Source organism: Urocitellus parryii, chromosome 3 (assembly GCF_045843805.1).
Source record: "Urocitellus parryii isolate mUroPar1 chromosome 3, mUroPar1.hap1, whole genome shotgun sequence".
NCBI lineage: Eukaryota > Metazoa > Chordata > Mammalia > Rodentia > Sciuridae > Urocitellus > Urocitellus parryii.
In genome coordinates, this window is record NC_135533.1 from 65955486 (window position 1) to 65971490 (window position 16005).

General features: G+C 33.0%; 1 protein-coding gene across 1 annotated transcript in view; it reads right to left on the bottom strand.

Moving 5' to 3' along the window:
• Sema3d (semaphorin 3D) overlaps positions 1–16005 on the bottom strand; it is a 118002-nt gene that overhangs the window by 13518 nt on the left and 88479 nt on the right. The window contains exons 11-14 of the mRNA XM_026384979.2: positions 9587–9809; positions 6953–7041; positions 4897–4938; positions 1955–2112 (exon numbers count right to left, since the gene is read on the bottom strand). Coding sequence (XP_026240764.1) covers positions 1955–2112; positions 4897–4938; positions 6953–7041; positions 9587–9809 — 512 coding nt within the window. The remainder of the gene's footprint in view (positions 1–1954; positions 2113–4896; positions 4939–6952; positions 7042–9586; positions 9810–16005) is intronic.

A 16005-nucleotide genomic window follows, 5' to 3' on the forward strand; every position in this document is an offset into this window, starting at 1 on the left:
TTTTTCTAGTGTCACTAATAATATGAACACAATGGCTTTTGCATTAGGTCACATATTTTCCTTAAGACAAAATAGTAATCATCATATATAAAAAGAAAAAAAAATTGCTATATCTAAAGTATGCCTTAAACTCTTACAATATATTTTAATTTGCTTTGGGTATTTGTTTTTCCTTTAAATAAACTTTAATATAACTGAAACAAAACATGAAGATTATAGAATTTATGGAGTGTCACATGACACATACACACATATATATGTATAAAACTTATATATATATATATATATATATATATATATATATATATATGTTGTATAATGTTTAGATCAGTTTAAATGTATCTATCTCCTGCAATATTTATCACTTCTTTATGGTAAAATATTCAAAATACTTTCCTTTAGCATTTTGAAATGTAAAGTCCATTATTATTATCTATATTCATCCTACTGTGCAGTAGCCCACAGGGACTTCTTGCTCCTGTCTGAGTGTAACTTAGTACCCATTGATCAACCTCCCTCTGTTCCTCCCTCTGGTCCACTCCCCACAGTCTTTGTTGTAGAGAAGTAACAACAAACTTTCTTGGATAACTAAGGTGTTCCTCAAGGGCAGTACTGGTCAATGACAACCTTGTAAGATTAATCCCTCATATACATCTTTAGACTCTCACAGACATTATACTAGGTAAGGGAAAACATCACAGTGGCATGTCTTTAAGATCAGAGACACAGTCTTGGGAAATATAAAAAAAAAAAAATTATGGTAGTATAAGGTACATAAGGTCAAGAATGTTTTTAAATCTTGGCTTCTTAAGGAACAGGGTCAATTAATCAAACTGAAGTTTTACTGCCAGCTAATGAGCATTCTTTTTTTTTAGCTTCCAGAAAAGAATTCCCCAAAGACTCACTGTGATGAGTACAACCTTTGCCAAAAACTATAGCAAAATGTTGGTGACTACTCACTTTTAACTTTTAATAATCATGTCTACCCACTGACATTTATTTCAGGAATTGAAGAGAATATAAAATGTGTCTTAACTTTAAGCAATATTTGCCATTGTAATATACATTCAACCTGTGTTGCCTAGAGTTTAGAATTTGACCAATCAGGCAAATTTAAACAAAGCAAAAAAGTGGTAATAAGATTCATGTGTGTGCATGAAAAAAAAAAAAGCCTAAAAAATAGCAACAAAATAATACCACAATGTGTTGTTGTTTTACATAGACGAAATGCACTTTTAACAATGCTTTAGCAAATAGCGTTATTTAGTCTGCATCTAAAACTAATTATAATAGTATAGTTAGATAATGTCAGGCATGTTAATAGGCATTCAGGGTTTTCCCAGTTATTTTGCAAGTCAACAGTGCTGAAATGAATATCTTGTAACTTTGTGGTCTTTCTGCACATGAATGAATAGTACAAATTTTTATTCTTGGCTCAAAATAGCATTATTTCTAAGAATACTTAAAACAATGAACTACACACAGCAGGGAAACAATTTGCAGTTCAAGTACATATGATGAAAGAAATTGACCAAATTAAGGTTATTAGAATAAAAATAAAATTTTACCAAGCTATTAGATGCACTGTGAGCTATAATAATATGTGCAAATTATTTGCAAAACAATAGGTATGAGTGTGAGCAAATTTAGAAATAAGGTGGGAGAGACAGAAAAAGGAAAGTAGTGAATAAAAGAACTTTTAGTGGTGTTTGACATAAATAAAAGAATATAAAAAATGTGTTGGATTTTTTTAATAGTTTCACATTTCAGAATTCCAGAACATCTGTTGTATCCTCCTTCGTAGTTCAGTATTATGTAAAACTATGAAACTATATTATAATTTTAATATTCCTTCCAGAAACTAAGTTTTCCCCATCGTTCTCTTTAAACTATAAGACAAGGCATTTATATGAGATATTAATCTTATAGAAAGGGAAGCTTCCTAATAACTTACCTCTTTGAAGTGGGTGCATATCGAGAGCATGCATTTCCATCCCAGGCACAGTAGGGGTCTCTGGCAAGACAGCAGTCTGCACAGGCTTTCCCATAAGTGTCACATCTGTGCAAGGAGAGCTGAACCAATCCATCCCGGGAACCAATGTACAATTGTTGCTGCAAATCAGGCAAAACAAATGAATTATAAGCATCTTTCAGATGAGTCTTATGAACTTCCCCTTCTTGAACACCACATAATAACACTAAATCTGTTTCCCCGGGTGTCCTGACCATTGTAAACACTTTCGCAGAAATGTAATGAAGAGTAAAACAAGTCAATTACTTCTATCCGTGGTGGGACTGTGGTTTGAAGATGCTGATACTGTATTGCACAGTGTTCTATAAAGCTAGAGTAAGCTTGGCAGTAATTTAAGAAGTTCAAGAAACAGCTGCTAGACTGAGGAATTAAGATGTCAAATTCTCAATAGTAGAAATTGGTAGTTTATATCAAGCACAGATGCTATAGGCAAAACTGATGGACTTTCTCTGTCACGGTTCCTTACATGAGAGATGACTGAAGAGATTAATAAAACTTCATTCCATTTTTAAATGATTTCATTTGCTGATGAAGTATTGATCTCTGAGAGCAACTAAGTTATTTAGTATCAGTATAAAGAAAGTACTAAGCAGGCTGAGAGATGCCACATCACAAATGAAAGTGTAAGATACTGGAAAAAAAAAGCAAATAAATTCATATTTTTGAAAATTAGTCCTGAAATTGATGCACCATTCACCATGTATACTTATTAGAGTGTCTGCAGTGGTGGTAGTGGAAGGGGAGAGAGGAGAATTCCACACAGACTCTATACAGTCAATGAACTCATGGTGAACTCTAGTGGACCATTCCAGGTTTTAAGTAGAGGGGAAAACCCCTTATAAATAGATCTTAACATAAGTAACACACACAATCAGTAATGTGTCTTACATATTTACTGCTCATTAAGCTCTCAGTTAAACCTTTCTTGTTACTAAATGCACTGGCCAGGCATTACTATCAATTTTACTTAAATTCTCTTCAGTATTTTAGACCAGTGACCATACCTTCCTCAAAACTCTCTTCAGCACTTTTTCCTATACTTCCTCTTTATTTCTGCCTAAGACATTTGTCTCCTCTGTGATTCCTTCCTTTGAATTAAATGTCAAATTTCTTTCTTTTCTGTTCTCATGTCCTCTTTAATGGGAAACTCAAAGGTATCTTGAAAACAGCCAAATCAAGAGTATAGCAGTTCTCCAAAAGCTACCCACCTGCCCTTCCTTGGCAAGAGACACCATCACTCATCCAGGCATGCAAGACAGAAACCTGGGAGTTGTCTTTGAGATTTCATTCTTACACCATCTGTCACCAGGTCATTTCCATGCCCTCATATAGAAACCTCTAATCTGCTTCCTCCTCTCCCTCTCCCTTTCTACTACCACTGCCTTTGCATTGGTCCTTATCATTTCTCTCCTGGATTACTTTTAAGTGTCCTAACTAATTCTGCTGACTTCTGCCTTCTTTTCCAGCAACTCCCACTTCTATCATAGGACCCAATCCATCTTTCACACTGTCACACCAGACTGATCCTTCTAAAACAGAAAATCTTATCATGACACCCTCCTGCTTAAAATCTTTAATGGATTTCACATCCTTAAGATAAATTGTTGACCATCTTGGGAGGACATGTAGCATGTGCCTAATCTTACCCTGGCTTACTGAGATTCATTTCTAGCCTCCTTCCCCCTTGAACACACATGTCCTTGCTCTACTTGTACATAAACTTACTAGAATTAACTATGGGCTCTTATTTTTCACATCTTTACAAATGTTCTCCCTTTCTATTTGGGGTATTCTCCTTTATCCCATCACCTTTCTTATTTTTTCTGGTTAATACAATATCCTTTATGGCTCAGGTCACATGTCTATTTGATATCTTCCCTTGCTCATTCTGGCTCATTTCAGGCTACCTTCTATGTATATTTTTCCATTATTACTCAGTGATCTTAGCATGCATCTTTGTTTCTACAATGAACTTCCAGAAGTTATGTTATGTCATTTATTGATTTCTGTACTCTTATAGCACACTTTTAGGCCTTCAAGAAATAAAGGTTGAATGAATGAACAAATTCATGGAAAAGATCTGAAGAACAAACCTATTTATACCTCGCCCTAATAATTGCTTGGCCATACTAGGCAGAGTATATTAAGACAATTTTAGCAACATCTTAATGTTGAGCATGTTATCATATGATTTTCTTAAATCTTGAGGGTACATATAGAAATGGTAATGCAAGTCTGAATTGTAAATGAATTGGGATTTTAAATATCATACCAGGGAGCTATGAAATTACATTATATTATTATCATTATTATATATAGCTACTATTAAGTCTACACTTACAATGTGCTACTCTGTTTAAAACATTAGCCTACAGCATCCTATTTAAACTCACAACTAACATAGAAGGTTTCTCAACTTTGCTGTTGAGGAAATTGAATCTGAGTGATAGATATTGAGTAGTGTGATGAAAGTTGACTGTTGGGCTATTTGCCACTACAGTCCATATTCTACCTCCTACACTCCCTAATTAAAAATCTTTTTTAATGGTTAGAACTAACATTTTGCATATATTTCTTATGAACTTGACAGAAAGACACCAGAAAACTGAGCTCAATTTTTAAGAGCCAAAAGGAAGGGGAGAATGTAGAATATAAAATATAGTTCAATAAGTGAACTTTGTCTCTATTCTTCCAAGGCAAGGTTGGAACAAGGGTTTCAAATCAATAGTTTGAGAAACTAATAACCTGAAACTTTTAAATTATCTGCAGTTTAACTTCCTATTCCAATGTATTCTTCAAATCAACATTCATTCACGCAACTTATTACTTTTTAAAATATTTTTTATACCAAAAATAGAAAGTACCTGCTTTAAAGATAACTCCATGCTCAAGATGATTGATGGGTGCTGAAAATAGAAAGTAAACATCAATAAAGATAGCCATAACATGATTTTATATTAGTCAATATATTGTTTTATTCTCTCTCTCTCTCTCTCTCTCTCTCTCTCTCTCTCTCTATATATATATATATATATATATATATATATATATATATATATATATATATATAAATTACTGAAGTCAAAGTCTGGATTCTGTTTGCTATCTTTTTCCAATGTGTAGTGAATCTACCTTAACAGAAATGAGGAAAGTAGTTATTTTAAAGTATCTTCTTAAAGAAAAACAAACTAAATTTATGAAGAAGACTTCTGTACTGAAAATTGTTCCCAGTTACAAGTTTTCTACTTCTTTTAAATCTGCTTATCTTAACTGTTTCCATATAATTCAAACTAGTGTTGACAAGAACATCTCCATAATTATTTATTACCTCTTTCTGCTCTTACTTAGATCAGTCATTCAAACACTTGTTCAAGTAGCAGAGTTCTGAAAAGCTACAGTACTCCTTATAGATGGCCATATTCTTTATGTAACATTATGAGATGTCAATGCACACAATTTCATGATATGAACTAGAGACTGTTTCATATGTAGAGAATACGGTTGTATGCATGCAAAGTAGAATCAGAAACTTGAACATAAAAGCTATCAAATGAAAAAAAGTATTAAAAATAGTTTACCTATTATCTATATTCTATTTATTTCATTTATTACCTGTCTGTATTTACTAGTTGACAAATAGTAGCAGATGTCAAAGATTTAAGAAAATTCATAGAATAAAAATGTTAAGAAAGTTTGTTTCATAACTTTTTTTAAATGAATTATACAACGTGGACAAAGTCATTAAATGATGTATATTAATTATATATATTTTTAACATAAATTATACCTCAATAAACATGTTTTTTTAAAAAGAGGGGGAATAAAGTGAGAGAGAGAGAGAGAGAGAGAGAGAGAGAGAGAGAGAACAAACATGGCATTGTTTAATCTTCACAGTGAAACCAAAGAATTCCTCTTGACTAGTGTCTAACAGCCACTGTGTTCTGTGAATAAATGTGTTCTGATATGCTTGTGTATTGTAGGGACTTTATTTAGGCCTCTGGGTTCACCCTTATATTTGACATCAGCCTTTCCCTTAGGAACCACCCAAGATTTTGTTTTGGTAGAGGCCAGATAGCAGGTCTTGTTCTTGTTAACTTCTTGACCACTATTATCATCACAATGTAAACAGGATCTGTGGAACCCAGCATGTTAATTAACTTGAGCCCCTCTTAGTGGAGGGCTCTTCTCCCCTTTAAAGTCATAGATGTTTACAGGGAAACAGTTTTTAAGGAAGTTTTTTTGAACAAAAATGTTATAAAAAATCCAGAATATTTTTAAAAAGCATTTCCAAGAAATACAATTTTATTTCTAATGGTATTTTCAGGAAATACTTTTAACTTAAACTTTATTGAGGCTGTACAAAGAATGTCACAATTCAATTGCACTGTTAAAAGTCAAAGACATTCACATAACCTGGAGAATTCTTCTAGATCTACTAATTATCAGGGTTGGGGAGGGGGTCAGGACTTTGGCATACAGGAAGACTTACTATCATGTAACATATTTTAAAAATTTTCCTTACAGAAAAGCAGGGATATATGATTTATATTCTCTTCCAGTTTTCTCAAATTCAATTGGGGAAAAATTGCAACGTGAAATTTATAAAGTAGAAAAGCATCTGGATAGTAAAAGAGACCCCAGGCTTTCATTTAATGTGGCAATTTGTCTGACTATATGCTTAGAGAATGCAGTAATGAGAGGCAATCCCAGGAGCTCTCAATCAGTGGTATTCTACAGAGGAAGGTAAGGCCCATTCTTAGTTTCTTATAAAACTCTTTTCAATGCTTAGGGAAAAGAAAAAGAAGGAAACTGATTTCAAAGACTTTCCAGCAAAAGTGATGATGTATTAAAGAGTGCCCTGTAGCAAGGAGTATGCAGTTTCACCCTCTTTTCCCCCTGCAACTCTGGACTAAGCCTTACCTTAAATATCTGCAACTCCTCCAGTACCACCTCTTCCATATTCCACTTCTCCTTTGAAATGCTGACAACTTTTAGGACAGTTCCAATGTCTGAAAAAATACATAATTTATAATCCTGCCGTTTCTATTTCAATATTAAGTATATTCCTAGAAACCATCAAATTGCTTGTCTCACTTTTCTTTAAATGTTTTTCAAGAAATCAGATTAAACATGAAGGCTAATGTATATTGTTTTGCCCTTAAGAAACATGATAGCTTTTAGCTAAAAGAACAGAATCTTATAAGCAGATTATTAAATTATATATATCAGTTCATATTTTTTATTTTTCTTTCTTTTTTTTTTTGTATTATGGATTGAACTGAGCCACATCACCAGCCCTTTTTTTTTTTTTCATTTTGAGATGGGATCTTACTAAGTTGTTTAGGGCCTCCCTAAATTGCTGAGGTTGGCTTTGAATTTGTGATGTTCCTTGAACATAAAAGCTATCAAAAGAAAAAAAGTATTAAAAATAGTTTATCTATTATCTATATTCTTTATTCATTTATTACCTGTCTATATTTAGTAATTGACAAATAGTAGCAGATGTCAAAGATTTAAGAAAATTCATAAAATAAAAATGTTAAGCAAGAAAGTTTGTTTCATAACTTTTTATTAATGAATTATATAAAATAATTACAAATAATATACAAATAATCCCAGCCTCCAGAATCACTGGGATTACAGGCATGAGCCACCACACCTGACATTTTAGTGCACATTCTTAACAAAAGAAATATATGTGCTTAATTTAAGCATTGCTTAAAATGATAACAGAGATGAAACACATATTTTAGATCTTAAGATTCTAAAGTACATTAAAAAAACTAGTTTTACTTCTACATAGTGATCTCTGCAATAAATATTTACTGAATACCTATTATATACAGTCTACATGAGGGATACTACATCTCTTCAAATATATTCTACCTTTGTAACCATTGTTAATATGGCAAAAACTAAAGTTTTATTTTCAATTATTTTAATTCAACTTAAGAGACAATACAAAACTAACAATGTAAAACGAAATCTGATGTTTAGAAAAGATATCTTAAGTACATCATCTTATATTGCAGTTCTATGTGGTGGTATGCTAGTATAGAGAGAGATTCAAAAGACTACTTTAGAAAAAGAAAAAAAATACCACTTTAATTAATTTATATAAAACAAATGTCATTAAACTGAGCGCAGGCATTGAAGTACAGGGGCATATGTAATAATGTTACTATATGCACAAATAGCCTATAATATTTCATATTGTTTGTCAATGACTATGAAATCTTTGAAATATATTAACTATACACTTTAAGTGTCAAATTGACTACTTTAACATTGCCATAATTTTAGTTAAAGTTAGGTAGTACCACCTAGTGGCTGAATGATGTTTATGACAATAAACTGTTTAAAAGCTAGGAATGAGCTTTGGATGAACAGAGCAAATTAAATGTCAAACTCATGAGAAGTAATAACAGACTCATTATTTCAAGTTCTGACCCCTTAAACAGCCATCTCTTCAGTCTTGAGAACACTCCTTATTTATATGGATCTTAAAATTGCTATCTGTAACATGATCATGTTTGACAATTGTGCTTGAAGTTAAGATTTCAGTTCAACTGAAACCATGTTTATTAAAAACAAAAAGGAACAAATCAACAGGTCACAAAATACCTTAGAAAGCACTTTAATAATTTATCACACAAATGCTTCCTAAGAAACCTAACTTCTACAAAACCAATTTGGTTTTAAAAAACAAATAATTCTAAAATTGTTTTACACACTTAAAAAACTGTTCCAATAAAGATGTCTGTTTATCAAAAAACCTATTAATTTCTATTTCTTTATGAAATGCTCAATCTATTAGATAACATAGTGTCTAAAATGCAACATTTTTACTTTAATGATACATATTATCATTACTGCCATTAGAATTCACAATAGAAAAGTATTATTAGATAATAATTTTTCCTATTTTGGAGACTCACCAAAAATGTAGTGTCTTCTTCTGCAAACAATACATTTAACTCATTTTGTAATTACTGAGTTAGCAAAACAAATAAATAAGATGACCTTCAAGAATGAGAGACCACAAAATTTATTTTAATCTACAAAATTCAAGAACAGAAAAAATAATCTCTAAGAAATTTCTGCTTAAAGTCTTTACAAAATAATGATTAATGTTTTTAAAAAGCCATATTAAGTCAACTAAGCCAGTAGTTCTCAAACTGAGAGTCCTTGGGGTAGAGCTTATCAGATACCCTGGTGAGAGAGGGAAAGGTAAAGTTGGAAAATAAATTGCTTTGCTCTATTAATTTAATTTTAGTCCATGGTCATTCAACAAATATGTCTTGAGCACCTAATCTATACTAGGCCCATTGCAACCACAAGATACAATTATATTTTTTAATCTTAAATAGGACAGCAGATGTTTATAGTGTCAGTTAAAAGCATGTGTTAAATAATTTTAAGAAACACTGACAAGGTATGGTCTAATAATTATTCATTTTTATTTTGACCAATAAATAATTTCGAAGGTTTTGCTTTCTTTATCAGACAATGAAAAATTCCTTTGAAAGAAAGCTTAGTCTAGTTTGAACTCACCTGTTCCAAGAAACATTACATCATATTGACCGTCTTCTGCAACGACATGATCCACCACTATCTGAGTCAGTCTGTAATCCACATTGATTCGTTTGAAAGTTGGTCCTCCTGCAACCGGGTATACTGCCTTGTACATCACAGGGTGCCGCTTTATGAAACTGATGACATCATCTGGGAAATCTCGGGTGGATTTAACCAGTGGGTCATAGGTTTTGCTTGGGCACTAAAAAGAAATGTGAATAAGACACTATGTATGTACCTAAGAAATTTACACTTGATTCTAATGAAGATTTTAAGATATATCATGGATAATATTGAAGGAATGATATGGAATCATATCCAAATACACCTGTAAATAAGTGTAGTGGACACCTAATATATTTAAATCCCATTTTGCACTTCAAAAATATTCTAAATTATATCTATATTTTCTAAATTTTTCCATAGTGAACTCTTTTTATACACTACTGATTCTTATAAAGATTATTGTTTCTAATGAAGATACTTGGAATTTAGGTTGAAATAAATGTTAAACTGTTAAACATGTGAATATATGGAAAACCATCATATTCAGTGTCCTTTGAATAAAGTTAAGATTTTAGTTCAATTGAAACCATGTCTATTAACAACAAAAGGAACAAATCAACAGGTCACAAAAATACTTTAGAAAGCAGTTTAATAATTTGGAATCATAATTATCTAGCTTTATTATAACCGGTGTGAAAATTATATTGGGAACAATTCAACAGTTCTTCCACTAAAGAATCTGTGAAGAAACCCTTGGAGAATTTTCCCCTTCTGTCTAAAATTGCCCCTTGTGTCACTTTTAGAATCTACTAAATAAATAGCTAGCATAATCTGCCCCCTGGTGGTAAAAATTTAAAAGTCCAACTTGGTACAAATTTAATGAATTTCATGTACCTTTATCCAAAAATAAGGAAATCAATTTACAATTTGACTGTTTTTCAGAAAATGTATCCTAAATTATATCCTAAATCTAATGTATATTTCAAAATATCATAATTTAGTAAGTTATCTTATAGGATACTAGTGTTAATCATTTGAATTATTAATGAACTAACAGATTTTTTGGAAGGGAAAATTATAGTTAATTGGTAAATAGAAGAAATGAGAAATGTAAGAGAAAATTTATATGAAAAATTTTCCTTTTTTTTTAGTCTTCTTTTTGAGTTGAAACATAGGTTCCATTGATCTCAGCCATTTGTACTAGGTACTCACTATAATCCCATCAGGGCTCCAAAAACATGCCACTTGTATAAAGGTCATTCTTAAGGAGCTGTAGATCCTGAAGATTTCATAATTTATGACCCTGACCCCAAACTTCATATGCAAAAAACATAATGTCTCTTTTTAAATTATAAGATATATCTAAGTTGTACTAAAATAACTGTTAATGATTTTCTTCAATTAATTTAAGAATATCTATGGTTCACCAAATCTTGAATGTCTAAAGAAACTGATCCTTTATTGACATATCTTTATTTGTCCCAGGTCTGTAACAAAAGGATTAGAAATGTCCTAGTTCATTAGTCATTTGGTACTTATTTAGTTATCCTTAACTGGATGTTGGTCTAAAAATGGAAGTCTGTGTGTTTGGTCATTTTTTCTGAAACTTAGCCTTCAGCCAAGTGGAATCTGTCAACTTGATAATGGAAGGAACCGTGTATTAAATAGATTAAGCAGAGAATCAGAGTGGATATGAAGCTCAAATAATACAAAGCTCTTGGCCAATTATAGGCTGCATGTTTGAGGCTTAGTCAAAGGCCACTCACAGTAGACTCACAGCTTATAATGCCTGTGGTTCAATTTGGTTGGTTATCATTAAAATCAAAGCAAAAGCAAGATTTTGCTTGTATTACATTTCTGAAAGAACCCTCCAACTTAAGAGCAAAAAAAAATCTCTTTTGACTTTGTAGCTATGGTTACACAGTAGTCAAAATTTGAAAAGAAATAATATCATGACATACCAGCCACAATTTTTGATATCACATTTTAAATAATTAGAAATTTAAGGTAAGAAAGTACAGATGAATGAAGATGGAAACCTTTTGTTAAGAAAGAAGTATAACAATTTTCCTCAGTCCTTGCCTCTGACAAAATATAATAAATGTGTAATAAAATATAAGGGTTAAAAAAAGGAAAGAAAACCTGGTTTCTATCCACTATCATAAAATGATCTTTGGAAATATCATTTTCTTGGGGCAGTTTTTCCTCATGGCCTGCTGCCAGTGTTTGGATGAGATCCTTATCCTCTCCGTTGCTATGTGTGATCTCTCAGGTCCGCATCACTGTGCTTGCACAAACGAAAGTGATTTGAGAGAGTTACTCCCTGAGGTTCAAGATAGTACAGTATGAACCAAACATTGTTATTTTAGTACATTCAATCCAGTGGAATTTTTGCTTTGATATCATATAGCTGTGCAGCACACAGATTTAAAATAACGAGATGCCAAGCAATGTATTTAGGTAAGAATAAAGTAGAAATGAAAATTCCATAAAGGAAAAACATGAAGTATAGGGAAACACTCCATGTAATGCAGATGCCATATTCAGTCATTTATCTTCCTTTAAAAATTCCTAGAAAATTTTCCTATTGCAGCTATACCTCTGGGTATTGAAAATCTCGTAAGTTTTTCTCTGTGTCTGTCCTTTTAATTCCTGGCTATTCACATAGTCTAGCTGAATATCCCATACAGGGTCTTTTTCATGTCTGCTCACAGTTTTCAAACTTTACCTAATTTCCATCACTTTAGATCTTGTGTGGAGAGGAAATAACTCAGGTAATTTATCTGTGTCTCTACTATTTTGAAAAACTGTAAGACAACTTAAAATTTGAAGGGAGAGAAAAAAATTTAAAAAGAAAGGAGAAGATTAGCTAAATGTAAAAAAAAAAAAAATGCCAGTATCTTGCTGGAAACATTAATATCATCACAAGATCTGAGAAAAAAGAACTTGCCTAGAAAAACCTGAGATGAAAGGGTAAACACAACAGCCATGAGCCTGGTTCAGCGCCTATCTCCATGGCTGGCTGCCACAGCTGGCTAGGTGTGATCCTGTTATGCTTGGCAAATCCTTGTGTTTGTATAGGGCCTTTAGGAGTGGAGTGGGAAGCAATGGATAAGAGAAGAAAAATGGTTTTTATCCAATGAGAGAACTTTGCCCCTTGGCAAGGCACCAGACAGCTGTTAAAAGTTTTCTCCCCCTGCTGCTTCAGGCTATTCTCAACAGGTTGCAGTTTCTCTTTAAACAGATCAGAGGAATGACTAATGTGAGCGAAGACATGGCACAAAGAAAGACTGAACCAGGCTTTCATTTTCAGCAAACTGGGGAAACTAAACTGAATATTTAATGAATGGTATGCAAAGAAAGTCTGATTTTTATTTATAAGGTAAAAATGCAAATTCAGTAAGTGCCGCCTGATCACTGTGATTATCACAGAGTTGGCCTATAACAGATATGGCAAAGGAAGGATCTTGTCTTAAATATCAGAGATAGAAAGTACAGGGATAGAAAGGCCAGAGATAGCAGTGCAGAGGTAAATCACTCCCCCTCTGTTTTTAAGATTCCTTTCACTTACTGGAATTTCTACACCAGAAAAAGCAAAACACTAGTAAACATAATAAGTAGACTATGATTTGAAGAACTTCGTTTTAAAAGCAATAGTTGGCCTATGGAAATAAAAACCTGAAATCCAGTTGGAAAGGTTAATTCATGTGAAGAAACCAGTTGGTTCTTATCAATTTACGCAAGGGTGCTTAACCACTGAGCCTCATCCCCAGCCCTTTTTATTATTTATTTTGAGACAGGGTCTTGATAAATTGCTTAGAGCCTTGCTAAATTGCTGAGGCTGACCTCAAATTTTTAATCCTCCTGCCTCTGCTTCCCAATTGCTGGGATTACAGGCTTGTGCCCCCAAACCAGGCTTACTCTCATCGTTTTAGAGAAATGAAGCCTAGATCTAGATACAGAGGACTGACAGGGATCTTTTGTCAGGCACTGTCAGTGTAACCAATTTTAGTTCCGTTTCTGCTACTCTCTTCTAGAACTAAATCCCTGGAAAGAAAGGATTTAGAGTTATCTCCAGTAATTTGAGAGAGGTAGTGACAAGGAAATGGTGGTTTGTTATCCAAGAAAATAGAAGGCAGTGCAATTGAACAGATATTAAGGGGAAAATAAAGCTGAATTCAATATGATGAAGAGGCATAAGTAATCTATAAAAAAGCAATTTCCCCAAAGTTTTCTACAGATTTTTAAGTTAACTAGGGAAGCCCTTAAAGCCTTAAAACAAAATGAAACAAACAACAACACAATGTTAACCATATTCTTCAGATGTACAAAGGAGGGGATGGGTCAAGACACTGAGGGAATTCTTCCGTCCTATGCCATATTTCTCAGTTTCCTTTGATAAGACTATCACAGTCTCACCAAACTGTAGAAATCAAGAGTAGGTTTCATTATATACATCTTAAATTACATGTTTTTCTTTGGCCAGTTAACCTATATTTGGAAGTCAAATATCTCTTTACTACAGTAAAAAGGACAATTCTTAATGGGAACAGCACAACTTGTAATCAATCTTCTGACAATTTTGGATCTTCATTAATTTAATAAAGACATACAATTCTGAGAGCCATCAGCTCTCTAGTGAAAGAATGTATGATGGGACTAGGCGAAAACTTAAGCCAAATAGTTTAGATGGAGCCTGTACTCTGAGAAAAACGGAATGCCAAAGAATTTTGAATTTGCGGGTTCCATATGCATCTCTTACTATTGTGGATTCCATGTTCACCTCAAATCCTGGTTGTTGTGAATATAAACCAGGGTAAAAGTTGAAAATTCTCCATAAAATTTCTTGTTGAAGCACCATTACATATATCCAGTCTGCTGTGTAGATCATTCTCAACATTGTGTTATTTTGATCCTATGAGAACTCCTTCAGGGTTTGCTTTTGTGTGACAAAACCACAAATTTGCCTCAAGTAAGACTCAGTGATGCCCCAATATGTAAAAGATCTTTCTAGCCCAGGTGAATATGCCAGGTCTCTGGGTAGGTCTATGGCAGTGTCTTTGCTAAGACAAATTTTTTAGTGAACCTGAAATCAAAAGAATCTTCTAATTTCTCAATGTCTTTTACACTTCTAATAATTTGGGAGAAAATAAATAAGAACTGTTTCACACATCTACTCACATCCTGAGTTCAGGAGGTTTTAATCTAGCAGAAAAGAAGGATAATAAGTTTTGTTAATCAAGTTTTACAGGAAATTTTAATATTTATTTCCTCTTTTTGTCCCACTAACAAAACAAATGATATTCAGAAATAAATCATGGAAGGGCAATAAGCAGTAAAAAGGAGTTTTGATATTCCATGTATCTTAGAGTTTCTTTCTCCACGAAAAGAAGATTAGACAAAGAAAAACAACCATAGCCCCTACGCCAAACTGGGGGTACAGGGTGGTTTTAGAAAGAGCTGAAAAATGAGCATTTCTTTTACATGTCTAGGGTCAGATGTGGAAGCTGCAGTTGGCATGAGATGTCCAGTCTTTACATACCCTCTCCAGGATGCTTTTACCATGCCTTGGAGTCCCTGAAAAATAGCTCTGCTTCAAAATCTTTTTTTTTTTTGGGGGGGGGGGTACCAGGATTGAACTCAGGGGCACTTGACCATGGACCGACATCCCCAGCTCTATTTTGTATTTTATTTAGAGAGAGGGTCTTAATGAGTTGCTTTAGCCCCTCATTTTGCTGAGGTTGGCTTTGAACTCACAATTCTCCTGCCTCAGCCTCCCGTGCTGCTGGGATTACAGGCATGTACCATTTATGCCTGGCTTGAAATTTTTGAACCAAGAAACTCACTAGAGAGGAGAGAGAGCAAGCAAGAACAAGAACATGAGAGAGGAGAGATCTTGAAAGATACTAAAAGATTGTAGGCTTTCAGTTAGTGGTTTTTTGTTGTTGTTTGTTTCTTCGCTATGTTTTGGTTTCTTCACTATTTGCAACACTTTTTAAAAAATATCTATATACAAAGAAAGAACAGATCTTACTGATGTTTAAGCTACTCATAGGAGTTGTATTGTATCTATCATCAGTATTCACATAGTAAAGTTATGAAACCTATGATAGTAGCTATCACTACCTCTTTTACACCCTACCCTCAAATGGAGGATTAGTTAAGATAATGATGTGTTTTATGGATCACATTAAAAAGATAAAAAATCTTCACACTTAAACCAGCAACCACATAGAAGGAAATGGAATTAAGAAATGAACTGTAATTTTTACAAAATTAGGCACTTATAAAATATCAGTAACTATGGAAAAAATGTTTTAAAAGTAGTAAAATGTGTTTCATAAATATTTAAATTTCAAAAACTAGTACTTTCTTCTTTTTTGATAAGGGAA